General features: G+C 35.3%; 1 protein-coding gene across 1 annotated transcript in view; it reads left to right on the top strand.

The window, feature by feature from the left end:
- METTL25 (methyltransferase like 25) overlaps positions 1-18,504 on the top strand; it is an 87,239-nt gene that overhangs the window by 28,313 nt on the left and 40,422 nt on the right. The window contains exon 5 of the mRNA XM_084255099.1: positions 2,822-2,969. Coding sequence (XP_084111225.1) covers positions 2,822-2,969 — 148 coding nt within the window. The remainder of the gene's footprint in view (positions 1-2,821; positions 2,970-18,504) is intronic.

The raw sequence follows: 18,504 nt of genomic DNA, 5'->3' as shown, positions 1-18,504 counted from the left end.
TCCATTGTTGATAGTGGTGTGTTGAAGTCTCCCAGTACGTATGTGTTTTCTCTGATGTCTGTTTTCAGAGATGACAATAGTTGTCTGACATATTTTGGTGCTTCTTCGTTTGGTGAATATATGTTAATGAGTGTTATTTCTTCTTGAAGTATTGTCCACTTGATCATAATGTAGTGACTGTTGGGGTCTCTTTTTATCTTTTTGAGTTTGAAATCTGTTTTATCTGATATAATTATAGCTGTTCCTGCTTTCTTTTTTGGTCCATTTGCTTGTAGGATTGTTTTCCATCCTTTAACTTTGAGTCTATTTTTATCTTTTGTAGCTAAATATATTTCCTGGAGACAGCAAAATGCTGGGTTTTGTTTCTTAATCCAGCCTGCGACTCTGTGTCTTTTTATTGAAGAGTTTAGTCCATTTACATTTAGAGTTAATATTGATATATTAGCATCTGTATTTGCCATTGTGTTTGCCTTTCCTTTGATTTTATTTATTTATTCTTTTAATAACTTTTTTTTTTTTTTGTCCTTATTTTGTTGTTATTCGTCCCTCTGAGGTTCTGGCTTTAGGACTCCTTGTAGTATTTTTTGGAGTGTGGGTTTAGTCGTAATGAAATTCCAGAGTTTCTGTTTGTCTGGGAAGGTCCTTATTCTTTATTCATAGAGGAAGGAGAGCTTTGCGGGATAGAGTATTGTTGGTTGACATCTGTTTTCTTGGAATCTGTTGACTATGTCCCTCCACTCTCTCCTTGCCTATAGTGTTTCTTTGGAGAAGTCTGATGTCAGCCTGATTGGTTTTCCTTTGAATGTTATCTGTTTCTTCCCTCTTGCCAGCTTCATTATTTTTTCCTTGTCCTGGATTCTTGGGAGCTTTACTATTATGTGTCTTGCTGTATTTTTACTTTTGTCGTGGAAGTTTGGTGTTCTTCTTGCTTCTTGTATATCAATTTTCAGCTCCTTCTTCACGTTTGGGAAGTTCTCTTCAATTATCTCCTTGAATATTTTCTCTGTTCCTACATCTCTCTCCTCTCCTTCTGGTATTCCTGTAACTCTTATATTTCCTTTCCTCATGGAGTCAGATAGTTCCCAAAGTCTTTCTTCGGTCTTTTTCCTTTGTACTTCTCTTTCCTTTTCTGTTTTGGTTCTTTTTATTTCTGTGTCTTCAAGAGTACTTATTTGTTCTTCCATTTCATCTACTCTGCTTTCATTGGTTTTCCCAGAGTTCTTTAGTTCCTCCATTAATTCTTTGATCGCCTGCATTTCTTTTACTTCCCTCTTTAGGGATTCAATTTCATTCTTCTGATCATTGATTATTTTCTCCTTGTCATTGTTTTCCTTTATGACTTCTGTCAGTTTTTTAATCACGACAATTTTAAATTCTCTTTCTGGAAGACTCAGAAGTTCTTCCAAGTTACTGTCATTGCCATCTGGGGGGTGGTTTTCTTTTTGTGCTGTGCTTTTTCGCTGAGGAGTTCCTGGGTTACATGTGGTTTTTCTACTCCCTACTGCCTGTTTTCTAATTTGCCTTATGCCTTGAGATACTGTGTTGCTGGTACTGGCCGGCATCTTGGGTGAACTTCCCAGCTCACCTCTGGCTCCTCTGGGAACCTTCTGCTGGTTTCAAGCAGTATTTACTGAAGAAAGGTCCCTGTTCTAAAATGCCAATGCGGGGACGCACTCCCCTGCATGCCCGGTCTGCCCTGGTGGTGGGTTCCCGCTCCCCCTCAGGACTCAGACTGCAGGTCAGAAGGGGCCTGGCGTGGACAAACTTACCAGCTCACCCCTGGCTCCTTCAGGAGCCTTCTGCCGGTTCCAAACAGTCTTTACTGAAGAAATGTCCCTGTTCTAAAATGGCGATGCGCCTGGTCTGCCCTGGCATGGGTGCTCACTCCCCTCTGGTCTAATTATAGTAGTTCTGAGGGTAGTTACAGAAGTGTATTTGAATCATAGCTTCCTGTTATTTTGAATTTATGGTAGTGATAAGGTGATGATAAGAATAAAAAGCATTTAATGAATTTTATTCTTCGTTAGAGGTTATACTAAGTCATTTGTCAGTGTTAATTTATTTCAATCCTACAAAAATCCATTAACATAAAATACTATTGCTATTCACTTTTTACAGATGAGGAAACTGCAGTACTAAAAATTACACTTGGTAAATTGATCATGATTCTATGAACATGTGTATATGTACCCATTATGTGTGTGTATGCATTTAGGTTAGGCTGTTGATAATAGAAGAAACATTTCACAAGAGAATTTCTACACAAATTAAATGAAAAACTTTAGGATAAAAGTTTATTTGGAATTTAATATTGCCATATTTGATGCAATGAAATAACTAAATAAACTTTTGATGTTGGAGCAGAAATACTGGCCTAGAAACATTTAACTTGTTTTTTATAAGTTTCATGGGCAATTTGTGAAGAAGTGAGTAAAAGTTTTGATTACTAAGGTGTAAATATTTTTCACAATACAGAGTTATCCTAGTAACACCTGCTATATTTCATTGACTTTACTTTGGCTAGTTGTTAGGCAAATAATAATTGTAAAAGAAATCATAATAAATTCAAATGGATAAGTAACCAAAAACACTAGAGAAACAACTCTAAAAAATGTTACTTGTGATAAGAGAGCAGTTATTTTGCTTATAAAGGACATCATCATTCATTATTAAAATGAGAGACACATGCAATACTTCCTGGGTAGAAGTTGATAATTTTTGAAAACGCCACATATTCTCTTTAACATTAGCATTCACCTGAACTGTTTGTTCAGCCACCTTTTAATTTCCAAAATTTATTTATTTTTCCTCTCCTTTAAAGGATTGCTTGATGGTTGGTCTACATACTTGCGGTGATCTTGCTCCCAATACACTGCGAATATTTACATCAAAGTCTGAAATCAAGGGTATTTGCAGTGTGGGTTGTTGCTACCACCTCTTATCTGAAGAATTTGAAAACCCACTTAAAGGTACAATGTTCTACATGCCTCATAATCTTATTTATTTTGGAATCATGGCTGCTTTCTGTTTCTCTCTCTTGTTTTTTTTTTTTTTTTTTACATTGTTGTCGTTTTGAGTTAACATTTGAGATAACATCTCATATTCTTGATTTGATATGCAATCACATTATGTATTCTTTTACAGATTCTTTGGTCAAAAATAGTTTTAATGAATTCTGAAAACTTGACAGACATTTGAAAATGTTGTGTGGTGTGTGTTTTAGAGAATTGCTGCTTAAAAATAACTTGTAATATGCACAATTACTGAGATAGTAAAGTTATGTTGTCATTAATATAGAATGCAGGGTTTTTGCTTTCATTTTCTATGTTTTCTCCATTTTATAGGTAACATTGATATAGTTCAAAAAAAGTACCTTACTGTATTTTAAAGGACCAGCATAGGTAGGTTTTTTAAAAGCTATAAATTACACAATTTCATCAAAATAGAATTCAAACTCAAAGGTATCTGAGGAGCCAAGTACAGAATGAGTACACCGGAAGGCACCCCACAGCCTTCCTCCAGAGCAACTCCTGAAATTCCTCCATTTGATGTAGTTATTTCTCTCCATAAGATACAGATTCAAAACACTGTTCCAGATTAGATGGAAATTTACTCCATTAATATTAACAGTTCTCTTTTATATTAGCTTAGCATAGTCTTAATCAGTGTAGTTGCCCTTCCTAAAAATTTTTAGGTCAGAAAGTTGTATATGAATTGTATTGTTTACTCTTTTCCTCAGTTTTAAAACCAAGATGAATATGAAAATTGTTTTTCATTTAGTCATGACCAAGAGGTAAAAATGATGTCCAATTATATTTAATTATATTGAAATTTGTCTACAGATTTGCAGTATAGAAACTTTCAGTTCTAATCCTTAGAACTGCAAAGTTTGCTATGAAATAGAGATGTGCAATTATAATTTATGTCATGGCTTTTTTTTAAAGATTTATTTATTTATATAAGAACTGGAGTACAGGTCAGAGATGCGGGAGGGTGAGAGAATTCACCAGAGACAGAATGAGGAGCAGAAAAGGCAGACTGACCGAAATCTACTGCTGAGGGGAGCAGCGGGAGAGGCAGGAGAGGTCTGCTGCACCATGTGGGTTGCTCCCTGGCAGGCCAGAATCAGACCCACACTGGAGAGGCTACGGACAGCTTCATGCTTGGCGCTCAACCCACTGCACCACCAGGAAGGCCCGTTTTTTTTTTTTTTTTTTTTTTAAATTGAAGTAACACTGGTTTACAACACTGTATATGATTCAGGGGTAAAGGAACACATCTCTTCAGAATGTTAAGACACCACTTCCACCACCAGGGCACCTATAGTCCTCCTCCATTGTCCACTGGGTGTCCTCTACAACTTTGCTTACCACCTTTCCCTTCCCTCTCTGTAGCCTCAGCCTCATGATCAGTATATACTTTCTCTATACTGCGCATATTAGTAAAGCCATCTGATATTTGTCTTTTTCCTGCTGACTTATTTTGCTTAGTGTTAGCTCCTCCAGTTCCATCCATGTTGTTGCAAATGGAAAGAGTTCACCTTTTTTTTTTTATAGCTGAGTAGATTACCTTGCAGTATATATACCACATCTTCTTAATCAACTCATCTGTCCTTGAGCATTTTAAATTGTTTCCACAACTTGGCTGTTGTAAATAGTGTTGCAGGGATCACAGAAGTGCATATATATTCCTTCAAATTAATATTTTGCTTTCCTCTGGTAGATATCTAGGAGTACAATTGCTTGATTGTCTGGTAGATTTATTTTCAATATTTTGAGAAACCTCCATACTGTTTTCCATAGGGGCTAGACCAGTCTACATTTCCAACAGCAATGTATGAGGGAAAGACTGGTACAACCACACTTTTATTCACTCCTGCTTCTTTCCTGCAGTGGAAAGATGTGATAGTTTTGTCTTTAAAGTAGATAGACTGGAAATTATTCACTTTTGTATCTTCTAACTAATCATATTGCCTCAAAGATGGTTAATGTAAATCAATGTTAGTATAATGTGTGTTAAAAAAATAATTGAGAACAAGTGAATGGGGATAGAAAAAAATCACTGTTGCTGCACTGGCAGCTGCATAATACTAGTAGATTTTATGACTGGTTTGAACAAACACTTATTAATCATCTACTAGTTTCAAAGCACTGGGCCTGGTAGTTTATGTATAATAAAGGGAGATGAGGATAGAACCCATACAAATACTTTAAGGAAGAGATAGGAGACTCAAACAGATGGCAAGCAGAGTCAGTTCAGTTCAACAAACATTCCTTGAATGCCAACTGTGTTCCACACTGTGCTAAGCAATGAGGACGTGTGAAATATTGTCTTCACCCTCAAGGAATGTAAAAAATAACCTTTATCACAGGATCCAGATAATCTCTGTTAGTAACCTAAATTTTTTTTATTTGTAAAAAAAAGTCACTTAGAATAGACATTTCAAATAATATAGAAAGATTTCAAAGAAGAAAATAAAAACTAAGTCCCTATACCTCTGTTTTTGGTTTCTTGTGTATCTTTCCAGAAAACAAAATATTTGTACGTACATTCATGCTCTTTGTTATTATAGTTGGAGGGAGCCTAATAGATTATGAGTTAATTACCTTTATTTACTTACTGTATTTTGATGTTTCTTTCCATACCAGCACATAGAATGCTGCCTTATTCTTTTTATTGACTACAAGGTTATTTCATATGATTTATTCAGTCCTAAATAGTTTATATTTTCTTAAAGTAGTGGTATTTGCCTTTTAAAAAATTGAAATTTAGAGAATAGATGGTTAGTTCTCTATAAAGACTGGGGAGCACAAAATATGGCACTAGTGTTCATCTTTATTTTCTAATCCTCAGATATCATTTTTGAAATAGTGTAGAAGGTGCTATAAGACAGAATATTATAGCAAAATAGCATATAGGTCAATCTAATGGGAAATGGGCAGTATTTGAGGGTATGTTCCAGTGTGATGGTACCCACTCTGTCTTGAAAGATCACTAAAAATTAATCAAAATGGTAAAATAGTAATGTAGATGGAGTAGCCAAATCATGGGGTGATAATCTACTTTCTCAATCATGTTTCCTTCTGTTTGTCATTTTCTTTGTTGCTGTGTTTTCTTTCATCCTATTCTTATATCTTTCTCAGAAACAATTCTGATCATAATCTTAATGTTCATTTTAATGGGTTTGAAAGGGACAATTTTAAATGTCAACAAGGCCTCCATTTTCTCATTTCAATTTACCCCATAAGCCATTTTCCAGAATTTTTCTTGACTCACTTAGTTTTATTTATTTAGTACTCATTCATAAAATAATCTTTGAGTCTTCTGGGAAAATTAGTTGAACAAAATAACTTCACATTTCCACACTTAAAAATAAAAACTTCTTAGTAAACAGATTCTCAGTTTTGCATCCTGCCTGGGTAAAATCATTTTTACCTCTCTTCTCTAGTGTAGAAGTTGCCATTGTGAACTGAGTACGTGGGGCATTTTTGACCCCCGGTGTCAAACAAAAAGTGTCAGAAAGGTTTGTTTCAACAATGTCTGGCAGCAATACTCTCCTTTTATCTCCTTTTAGTTATAATGAACTCTTGGAGAGGCTGCCCTGTCCAAAATATCTTATACTTTGAGGATCATTGAGATCATCAAGTAAACAATACTGAGCTTAAGTGGCAGCAGCTAATAGTAATGCCTCAGTGTTATTTGCTCTTCTCAGACTTACCTGAAATGAACATAGTGTTGGGAGTTTTACTTGTCCAGAAAGCAAAGAATAAGGGGAACTGGGTGATATGATGAAATGGATAGAAATATTTGTAATGTGAGTGTGCCTGCAAATATTTTGAAGGTTGAGAAAGATTGGAAGGGTAGGGAAAAAAACAAGTGATAGAAATAACAAAGGTAAACTTCACTAATGTTGCGTTTTGTCTAGATCTGGCCTGCCACACTTTGTCATCTCAGAAACTAGATGGCGGAGGTAATATTTTCTTCTCTCTTTCCCAACCCCGTCTCCATTTTTCTTGCCTTCTCTTGGCTAAAGTATGAGAGAGAAGATTAAAAAAATAAAACCTCTCCTACAATTTTTAACAATAGTGTTTCTGATCTCTAACTGCCCAGCTAACTCAAATTTGACACTTTTAGTAGATGGATGCCTAGGACCTGCTTCTGACTTTCTGGGTTATAATCTCTAAAAACAGGACTTGCATTTTTAAGGTAGTTCTGATGAGCAGCTTATTATGGCTCCATAAGATGGATGAGTCGAGAAATCTACTCAAAATTACTTATAGTTATTTCAGTCTCCTCCATGCAGAGACATAAGTGAACTGTACTCAGATACTAGTTTGCTGATCCAAACCAAAGACTGAACCCAAAAGGTCTCAGGAGGGTATGCCAAAGTCCAAAGCTCAAAGAGCACTTTGGAGTAATTAGAGTTCAGGGTAAAACACTTGGGGAAACTGAAATATATAGGACAGGAAAGTAGATTATAAATGAAATAATATTAAGTTAGGGACTATACACAAATTAAAGAAAAAAATTTAAAACAAGTCAGAAGTGTCCAATAAACTATTATGATTGATAGTTTAACTTTATTGATGAGTAGGGGTGTGTGTGTGTGTGTGTGTGTGAAGATAGACAGAGGTAAACAAGGACTATATGCAGTCACTGTTTACAGAGATAGAATGTGAATGTAACCCTATTTTGTACATATAACATGCTCTATATTGTCCTAACATTCCTTACTAAAATAGAAATTCATCACTATACAATTTGATCATCGTTTTCAAACAGCTAACTTACAGAGTGAAGGGTTTGCATGCACAGAATTAGCAGATTTCCTGCCATGTACTGAGCACTAAGTTCTTCCATAGAGCTTTGTCTCAGAATAGTCATGTGTGTCATGTGTCTCTTCCTTGTATCTTACACACCTGCCCCTCACCCTCACTTTGTTTGCACAGCTGTTTTTAAGTTTGAGTCGAGGCATTGTTGCCCTTTGGGATATAAATTTGAGTTATTAATAGTCCAACGTTGTGTAGTAGAAACAACTGGTATGTACACTGCAACTTTTTTATGATGATATGTTCTAGGTAAACAATATGTGTTTTTCATGAATATGTTTACCCATTGCGCTGTGGTAGACCATAGAGGTGGTCTGTAATGAATGTCAATTTTCAAAAATACCTCAAAGCTCTCTGAGCCATTATGAGTACTGAATTTATACCATATGTTTTAAAGGCTCCTTTTAAATATTTATACATTATGAGCCTGTAGTTCCTAGGAGAACAAGAAATACCAGAAAGTTTTATTGCAGTACTTTACAGAATATGTATTTCTCAAGCTTGAATTATTTAAGTGTTTTGTCTTAATGTTGATTATTATCCTAATTAATTTGAAATATATTATTTCTTCTACAAGTTGGGGAGAGGCCTCTTTTGGGTTTCTTTTTTTTTTTTTTTTTTTTGCCATGAAATTGGAACTGTACTATAGGTAACACTGCTGGTTACCTATCTAGATCCACACATCTCTTGTTCCTTGCTAACTCATCTGTGATTTTGCTCAGGTGTGAATTATTGGGAAGACTGAGCCCTTCTATAGCCTCAGGTGAATCTCAATCTAAATTATCTATGCTCATTCCATTTATTTAGGAGTGGGTATGGGACACAATTCTTATCAAAGAGGCATGAGAACCTCATCCTGTTGATGGTTTCTTGGCAATTTTTTTTTTTTTTTTGTCAAAACTGAACACAAGACAGAACATATTTTTTTCTTTTTCTGTCTCTGGACTTGGGCATCTGCATGTATTCAGTGTAACAGAAATTTTCCTATGACTGCACTCTTGGCATAAAAGTATTCTGTCAGAAATTGATGTTAGTGGCCTGAGTCCTTTAGGCCCAGCCCAAGGGAGGAAAGAATTTGTAATTTTCCTGAAAGTTTATCTCATCATTTTTTAAAAAGATTTATTTATGCATACAAGAACTGGGGTACAGGCCAGAGGTGGGGGTTAGAGGAGTCACCAGAGACAGAGTGGGGAATTGAACAGGCAGATCTACTGAAATACACTGCTGAGGGGAGCAGCGGGCGAGTCAGAAGAGGCCTGCTGCGCCATGTGGGTAGCTCCCTGGCCAGGGGTCGAACTTGTCCTGCAGTGGTTGCAGATAGCTTTATAGGTTGTGTCTTAATCCCTTGTGCCACCAGCGAGGCCTCTATCTCATCATTTTTGAAGTTGTGAGTACAGGAGTAGAGAAAAAGCTGGAACCCTTGACAGTTTGATAATGTGATTCCACAGAGCATCTTCCTAGTCTTAATAGGAACCCTTACGAGGAGCAGGGTTACTATAGATTTGTGCTTGGTCTTTCTCCACCTCTTTCCAGCCCAATGCTAGGGAGTGTTTTTGTATCATCAGTGCCATCCAAATACTACAACTCTTCAGAGTCAAATGTAAATGGTGTAACTCTTGAAAGCCTGCAGCCTAACTTCATGTTTTCTGCCACCTTAATGTGTTATAGGGTATTAGAGTGGTTCTCGCATAGATTTCTCTATTTATTTTTTATTTCTCTATTTATTTCTCTATTTATTTTTTAAATCCAGGGAGGGCTGCAAATTATGTTTTATTGATATCTTTTACTTGGGTTCTGTACCAAATAGAAATTTGTCAAGAGCATATGATACCAGTCCTGCTATAGATTGTTTTTCAATATATGTCAACAGTAGTAACTTTAAGAGAAGAGAGTAGGTACTTATATAGTCACCTTCACTGAGGATTAATAATTGATTTCATTGCTTTAAATGCAGAGGTACTTCACCTGAAAAGGTATCTGGATTGAAGAAAAATATGTTGATCATATAACTTGAAAAAGTAACATACTGTTTAAAAATAAGCATTAAACCATGGATTGTATCCTTTAGGAAAAAGACTAATTTCTTAGTCAATAGCAATGAATTAACCCTTTGCACTCCGAACCATTCTGGACATTAGCTACCAATGTCCCCTGAGAGGGGACAGCGGAGTGCAAAGGGTTAATCCCATCATTGTAACTGTGCATACAGTTGGTGTCTTTTTAGTAGAGATGACAGTGTTTTCTGTCTCATACAGTCCATATTTTATTAAATCTGTCTTATGCGGGATTTTGGCATTAGAAGTCTGGAGGATATAGAGGGATAAAGTGTGGTTTCTTTTTTCAAACAAGTATGCATTTGACTTCTATCTCCAACAGTATTGGGAGATGTGATTTTTCTGAGGGACCCTCCTGCTATAGTTCAGCTCAACCTGCCTAAATTAAAACATATGTTTTTTTAAGCATTGCTGAATCCACAAAAAATAAGGGGACTCTCTATGGATTAAGAAAAATCAAAACCAAAATATTAAAAGGAGAGAAGGGAAAGAGAGGAAGAGGAGTTGAAACCAGATCAGGGAACTGTGAACCATAAGGTAGCAGGCAGTATTGTCCTGAAACAAATGCTGGTCATACTGGGATTGGAGACTCATGCATGGTGGGAGTTGAACCTGAAATGTCCATACTGAGCCATGATCTGAAATGAGAGAAAGTGATCTTCAGTCAGTTCCAGGCAAAAACAAAATTCTAATCTTTGCAGAGGACTACTTCCAGGCCCTTGGAATTCTTCATGTTCAAATCTACCAAATATAAGCTTGAAACTTAAAATAAAATTTACAAAATATGCCTGGCTCCATATCCACACCCCTACCACACATACATAATCAGCTAAAAATAATGAATACAGTTAAACTTTGTTTCTTAAAGGCATTGAAATACTAAAGGAATATTTAGTGTTTATCAGGTCAATATGTAGGAGAAAGCAGTAGTCCACAAAGATGGAGGAAACACTGAAGCTCCTAAGGGTATTTGTGTACCATGACAAAATTGAGCTTTCGTTTCATAACCATACAAAAGAATGGCTACAAATGATAAAATCTATACTTGGGCAAACACAGAAAGGAGTTTCATAAGAGGTATTTTAACAAGTTGAGACCATGAAGATGAAGACTAAAGTCAGGGCAGCAATAGTAGGAATAGAGTAAATTAGAATTCACGAAACACTTAGTAGTATTTAAAGGAGTGGGAGGTAAAGGAGAAGGACTTGTCAGGGCTTATTATAAGGTTTTGAGCCACTGTGTAGGTGACAATACTGTTTACATGATAGGAAACACTGGAAGGACCAAGTTTCAGGGGAAACTTTTGAGCATGTTTAATATTCTGAGATTGCTTTATGTCTGAGTGATCATATTTTGGGAATGGTTCATAAATACAGACATCTAAATATACAGAACTGGAACTATCGATTTATTTTCGAGAAAATCTCTTCCTGGGTATATGTGTGCTCATTTGTGTAATATTACTGCATGAATAAAACACTGGAAGGAGAGTGACAGGAAAGTGAGGAACTTAGCAGTATGTATATATAAAATAATATAATCATTTCTATTGTCCTTTTCTTCCTTTAATAATAGTAACACTAAAATTTCTTAATTTTAGTGGAGCAAATTTCCAGCCACCCAGCTAGCATACTTATTTTTCATATAACAAAATTCAGCCTGTATAGTGTGAGCCAAATATATGCAGTTTATTTGAAAGGAAGCAGCTTACCCACTGGCTTTCCCCACCCCACCCCCTACCCTTTTTATTGCTAAGGAATAGCAATAAAAATGATAGCAAAGGAGATAACCAATGCTTAAGGATGCAGGGCAGCCTACCATTCTGGGTCACTCTCTATGCTCCCTGCCTTTCTCTGGACAGTAAAGATACTTTGTCTACCTCGTCTAATTCAGGTGAATCTAAATTCTTGTTCTGAATGCATCTGCTTTGTATGAAATTTTTACCTTAAGAGTGTAACTGCAGTTATCTTCTGTGATTGTTCAAGTCAATCATAATGTCTAGAGTAAACAATAGCAAATTAAAAATGATTTATGAGTTATATATGAACTATATTAATGGGTGATTTCTTAGAATTAAGGAAAAAAAGAGATATGATGTGTTAAAGGAGCCATTCAGATGGAAGGTTAAGATTATTTCCTGCTAGATCAGGAAAGGCTTTGTGAAGGTAGTAACCTTTGAGTTGTGTCCTGAAAGATTTAGACAGACAAAAATGTGAAGAGGAGCATTCCAAGTACCAAAACAGGTTAATTTAAAAAATAACAGACCATCCTATAGAAAATATTCTAGTCAGGTGGTAACTTGATTCATATAAAGCAGAGATTGTGATATAAGGTAGAATAGAAAGACTGGAATCAGTCGAAAGTTTCCTTATATGGAAAGTTCATCTTGGTAACAAGAACTTTTGAGCAGAACAGTACCATGACCAGAAGAAGAATTTGTCAGGACCTGGGATTCTCAGCCATGAAATTTACTGAGACCCCCCAACAATGTAGCAGATATCTGAGTATCCCAAGTCATACAGGTATACACCTTTTGCTGTAGGAGGAGTGCTATCCTTAAAGGCCTCTATTTTGTGTTAAGGCTTACCGATTATAAGATAAATGTGGCATCTCCCACATTCTATAAACTCTCTCTTTATATAGATATCTATGTTTTGTTTTGGTTATTGGAATCAAGATTTTATTAAATTGGCATGATTTTAATAACTATATTCCATTTGAATGTCTCTTATTTTGCTTTTATAGCTTATATTACATAATTAGCTTCTTACTTATTTTCTATTCCTGTGGGCCACATGGGCTCTGAAAGAAAGGAAATTGGAAAAGTTTGAGAAGTTCTGCTTATAATGTAGGGGATTATTGACTTCTGAAGAACCCCCCATTTTGAAAATAAAGAAATAGTTGTAATATCTCTATTAGTTTTAACTGTTTGGTTTAGCAAGTATGCTAATGGGGGTATAAGGTAGAAAGTCATTAATTACATCACATAATCAAAAGCCAGGAGGTAGCAGTCTCAGGGTTGATTCACAGCTTGGTGACATCAGAGCACAGGGTGCACATCTAGATGCCCTCTTGGGGTCTCAAGGTGACTGTGGCAGTTGAAAGCATCCTGTCTTCAGAAGTGGGCATGAGTTACAGACTTTCTCCTAAAGCGTCTTTCCTTTTGTCAAGGAGGAAAGAAGATCTATCCAGAAATTTCTTAGCAAAATTGCTTCATGTCTTATTGTCCAGACATGGTTCACCAGGTAACTTCTAACTGCACAGAAGTCTGGAAAAGTGAGTATTTGCCTTCTTTCAGTCTCTGTAGGGTAGGCAAAGTAGAAAGGTATTACCTCTGTTGAATAGCCTACTAACAGCACCTGCTACCACATCTTCTTTCTTCTCTTCTTCCATACCTTCTATTCCTTTTGTCCTCTTATCTGTCTTCACTTTCTCTTTTATGTCCTGATTTTGAGGTTTGACAGGAATAACATGAACATTCTATAAAAGAAGAGGGTTAATGATCTCTTTGTATGTTCTTTTATTTTGGCACCCATTAAATTTTTCACTCAACTCATGACTGGTTTAGACTCTGGGCAACTCTAAGACAAAAAAACTTATCTTTATATTTTTTGCTTTAATGTCTAATATTCATCATAATATGTTATATATAGCAAGTGTTCAATTAAAGAATGACTTGAATAAAATAAATTAGGAAAAAACTAATTCAGTACTGGTTGAAACTAAAGGGAAAAACAATACCTGATGCGACATCTTGAAAAGAAATATATGTTGACGTATATAGTTTGAGAATTCTCAAGGTACTAAGCTGGTTTTGCCTATCTTAGCAAAGATAAGAAACAGAAAGTTAGAGGAGGTTTACATTCCAGAGACCACTGGAGCAAGATGATAAAAGTGTACTGCCCTGGTGAGATCGAGGTCTTACTTAACTTTAAATACACAAACTCAGATACTTTTGTGATAATAAATTGTAATTCCTGTCTTTCAGAGTCCTTAAGAAGAAATAAGAACTTTCCAAATATATACTTGTTAACTGTGAAGTTTTTCATATATTTCCCAAATGTGTAATCTTTAACTACAAAGTATATGATAACCACCAAGGTAATAAAACATGTTTGTGGAAGAAAAATATATTTTTTCCTCCTAATTACAGTGATAGTTTTACTGTCATTGTTTTTTTTCCTCATATCCATATTAAGAAATACATTTAAAGTCACTACCTAGCATATAGACAAATAGATAAAAATAATATTGAAATTTTATAAAGAACTTACTTTTTTTAGTTAATATTTGTTTCTTGAAAGGCTCTGATCCTCTAACACACAGTATATGCTGATGTTTTTCTTCTCTTCCTTCCTATTAAATTTCATGCATTTTGTATGCATAAATAAATAAGTCTTTAAAAAAATACATATTTGTATAAAACTAGTTGGACTAGTTTTTTTAATAAAAAGCCTGTTTCATTTCAGTTTTAGAATCAACTTTCTGGTAAAAACTTCTACCATATTTGATTTAATTGCACAACATAAGGTATTCTTAACAGTTTAATGTGGGGTTTTTGAAAATCAGACCTTTACATCTATGCTGGTGTAATAGTGACTATAGATATTGTTCCCCAAAGCTTTATTTGTTTGGTCTTTAAGAAATAAAATTATCTAACAATAATTCATAGTAAATGCATATTTTTTTTTTGTTTTCTAGCAGTTTATTAAGTTTATTCAGTAATTCAAATCAAAAACTATCCGTACTATCTCGGCTTTTATAAGGCATTGCTCTTATAATCATAGAGCAGAAAAATAGATTCTATTGTTAGCATTGTAAATTCAACTGATTATAAACTTTTGTAACAATATCACATTGCTTCTCAGTGTTTATCTGGATTTATGTCTCAGAAAAATACTTGCCAATTAATATGGGATGAATACAGAGATTTCTGAATGTACTTGACAATCTGTACCATTACGTCATGCTCAAAGCTGTATCTGGTCTTCACTCAGTTGTACATTTTCTGGAGTATTGGCACTGATTTTACTTTTGCCAAGGGGCATCTTCTTGCTGTCTAGAAGTGATTGCAAATGGAGATTTAATACACTCTGCCCCTTTCTTTAATTTGCCCCTAATTTTTTTCGTGACTAATATAAAGAGCGTTTTGAAGCTTAGGCAGATTGCATTTATTCAGCATTTTAAAAGTTCCCCATGTGTTCATGGTAAACAAAAGAAATGAAGAATGTAATTATATCTAAAATAGAAAATTAATGTATTCACTTAAAGAAGTAGTAAAGGGAAACAGTTTATGCTTCAGATATGTTGTGCAATTAAATCAAATATGGTAGAAGTTTTTACCAGAAAGTTGATTCTAAAACTGAAATGAAACAGGCTTTTTATTAAAAAACCTAGTCCAACTAGTTTTATACAAATATGTATTTTTTTAAAGACTTATTTATTTATGCATACAAGAGCTGGGGTACAGGCCAGAGATGCCGGGTGGGGGATGAGAGGATTCACCAGAAACAGAGTGTACACTGCTGAGGGTAGCAGCAGGTGAGGCAGGAGAGGTCTGATGCAACATGTGGGTTGCTCTCTGGCCCGCCGGGGATTGAACTTGTGCTGCAGAGGCTGCGGATTGCTTCATAGTACAGTGCTTAACCCCTTGCACCAGGAAGGAGGTCACAAATTTGTATTCCTATACTGCTGATCAAATGACCTTGGAAAAAATCTTGCTATAAATATGGTGTTCTCAATTTTTTTCATGGTAAATAAATTATAAGCAAGTTTCTTACACTTCCTTCATCATGAGTATGGCACAATAAGCAGAATTTGCATAGGAATAAAGTAGTATAAGTGTTGAGACTGTCTTATTGACTTAATGTTGCAGGTGTTCCATTTGTGACTCAATGTAAATCTAAGCCTTTGATCTTGAGAAAATAATTATGAAAGAGTCTATCAATAGCAGCAAAGAAAACTTGTCATGCTTAGTGAGAAGCACCACTAGGGAGCTGCTGTCACAGTGTTTGCCAACATAGGGTATATGTCACCTGAACTTTGCCATTCTTATAGTCTTGCACAGAAACACCCACACAGTAGTGTCCACACTAATTTTTTAAGAAACAGTGTTTCCCTGAGCACCTTTTACTTGGGTGTTTGTTTTATGTTATATATACAGAGTGATTTCTGATTTTTGTATTCCCTTTGAAATTACATTCTCAGCAGCACTTTTAGCCAAGGGATAAGTGAGATACTAACACAATGATTATATAATAAACTGGAAATGATAACAAGAAGCTAAAATATAGGGTGTTATAAACAGGTCTTTTAGTTGGCATAATCTTAAGAAAAACAAATGGAAAATAAGAAATTGTTATTTTACCATTGAATAACCAGCTATATTCCTTCATAATATTCTGTGAAGCAAAAATCCATGTGTGAAATGTATCTCTGACTTAAATTGAAGGGACATTCTAACAAAGGCAGAAGGAGAAAACTGGTAGGGGCTCAATCCGTATTTATGGGATGCATGAATTAATTAACATGAACATATGATCGTTGTGGTGATTTTTTTTAATGTCTTAAATTTTAGACTATTCCTCTTGTATCGCCTTTACAATTTCAGTAATTATAGATAGCTACCCATAAATTTTATCTTCATTAGTTATCAAATTTTATGTCCATGTGTAATACAATCATTTAAAGGGAGTTAGAGCAATTTTTAAAATTTTCTAGTAATTCTCTGCTGGTTGTATTATTTTGAATTTTTTCTTCAAGTTATTTGCTGTCACTGTTGAAGAGTTTAAGTCTTGATTTACACAGTTGTTTAATTATAGTTATCCTTTTCATTTTAATATACTCAAGAAACCAGTAAGGTATAAATGTTTCAGAAATCTGGAAGTTCAATATAATTCTAATATGCCTTTCAACTTAAATAATATTTTGAAAGCCATATACACTTAACTTCATTTAAGTACTAAAATGAAAATTAAGGAGTTTCAATAGAATTGTCCTGTAGCCTGTGATGCTAATTTAGACTGTAAGTCTTTAAGATGGGAAACAAGTTTCTAAACTTTTACATTTAAATACCAGTTGTTATGAGCACTAGATTGTCTCTACTTGCTAAGCATTTGGATACTTTTGGAGAATATATTTAAGAAAGCCTGAAGAGTCTTACACCTTAAAGAGAATAACATGGAACAGAGACTAAACTTCAAAAAGAAATAAAAAGATTAGTAAATGATATGTATCTGGCCTTTTAAAAAGGCATTTTTTATAAGTAGTATGTCAGTATGGTATCATTGTAAAACAAATTCTGATGGTATATAAGCATATACAGTAGAAAGTGGAAGTCCTTGTTCAGCATCACTACCTGCAATGAAACACACCCTTCTCATGTTTCTTTCGAGTGCATGTACTTATACAGATGTTTAATTTTTTTAACAAATATAATCATACCAAATGCAATGGTTTGTTCATTCATTCATTCTTTCAACATATATTTACTACATGTTGACAATGTGCCACCTACCTTTTTAGGAACTAGAGAGATAGAAGGAAAAAAAATCTCACTCTCATGTCATTTAATCCTAGTGGATCAACCCAGTAGAGTAATATATACTTACTACACACACACACATGCACACACACGCACAATATTAAATGGTCACAAATGCTTTGGAGAAAAATGAAGCAACGGAAATGAGATTGGAGGGATACTGTTTTTTACATGGAGTAGCAAGAGAAGGACTGAACAGACAGTTGAAGGATGTTGAAGACAGTTGAAGGGCTGAACAGACAGTTGAAGGAAGAGGGAGAAAACCATGCAGGGTTCTTGGAGAACTAGTGTTTCGGCAAAGGGAACAGCAAGTGAAAAGCCCAATGGCAGGAGCAGGTTGCCTTTTTCAGGGACCATGAAAGAGACTACTATGACTAAAATAGTTGTCAGGACAGAACTAGGAAGAACTAGGAAAGAGGTATTGCTGTAATCCAGATGAGAGATGATGGTGGTTTTTGTCAGAAGGGAGAATTAGAAGAAATTAAATCTGGATAAATTTTATCAGTATTGCCAGTAAGTGATACTTGAGCAATGTATAACTTAAAGGTTTTTGATCGGAAACAGTGGAAAGATAGAATTGTCATTTAGGAGACTGGCTATGATTGCAGAAAGCATACAATGGAAATCTAAGGTGTTCAGCTTTAGACAGGTTGAGTTTGACGTTCCTTTTAGAAATTCAAGTGCAGAAGTTGTAATATCAGTTGGATAGACTATCAGTTGCATAGATATCAGTTGGATAGTTGTGATATCAGTTGGATGACTTTGTATTTCTGAGGAAAAAGCCAGATTAAAAATAAGAAGGGCCTCCCCTGGTGGCACAGTGGTTGAGCGCTAGGCTGCGAAGCTGCCCGCAGCCTCTGCAGCACAGGTTTGATCCCCAGCCTCCGGTGAGGGTCCCAAATGGCATGACAGACCTCTCCTGCTGCGTCCGATGCTCCTCTCAGCAGTGTACTTCATCAGTCTGTCTGTTCTGTTCCCTGCTCTGTCTCTGGTGAATTCTCTCACCCTCCTGCGCTTCTGACTGTACCCCAGTTCTTGTATAAATAAATCTTTAAAAATAAATAAATAAATAAATAAA

The sequence above is a fragment of the Talpa europaea genome (genome assembly GCF_964194135.1).
Source record: "Talpa europaea genome assembly, chromosome: 15".
Taxonomy (NCBI): Eukaryota; Metazoa; Chordata; class Mammalia; order Eulipotyphla; family Talpidae; genus Talpa; species Talpa europaea.
Note: the sequence above shows the minus strand (reverse complement) of the source record. Positions and strands in the feature narration are given on the sequence as shown.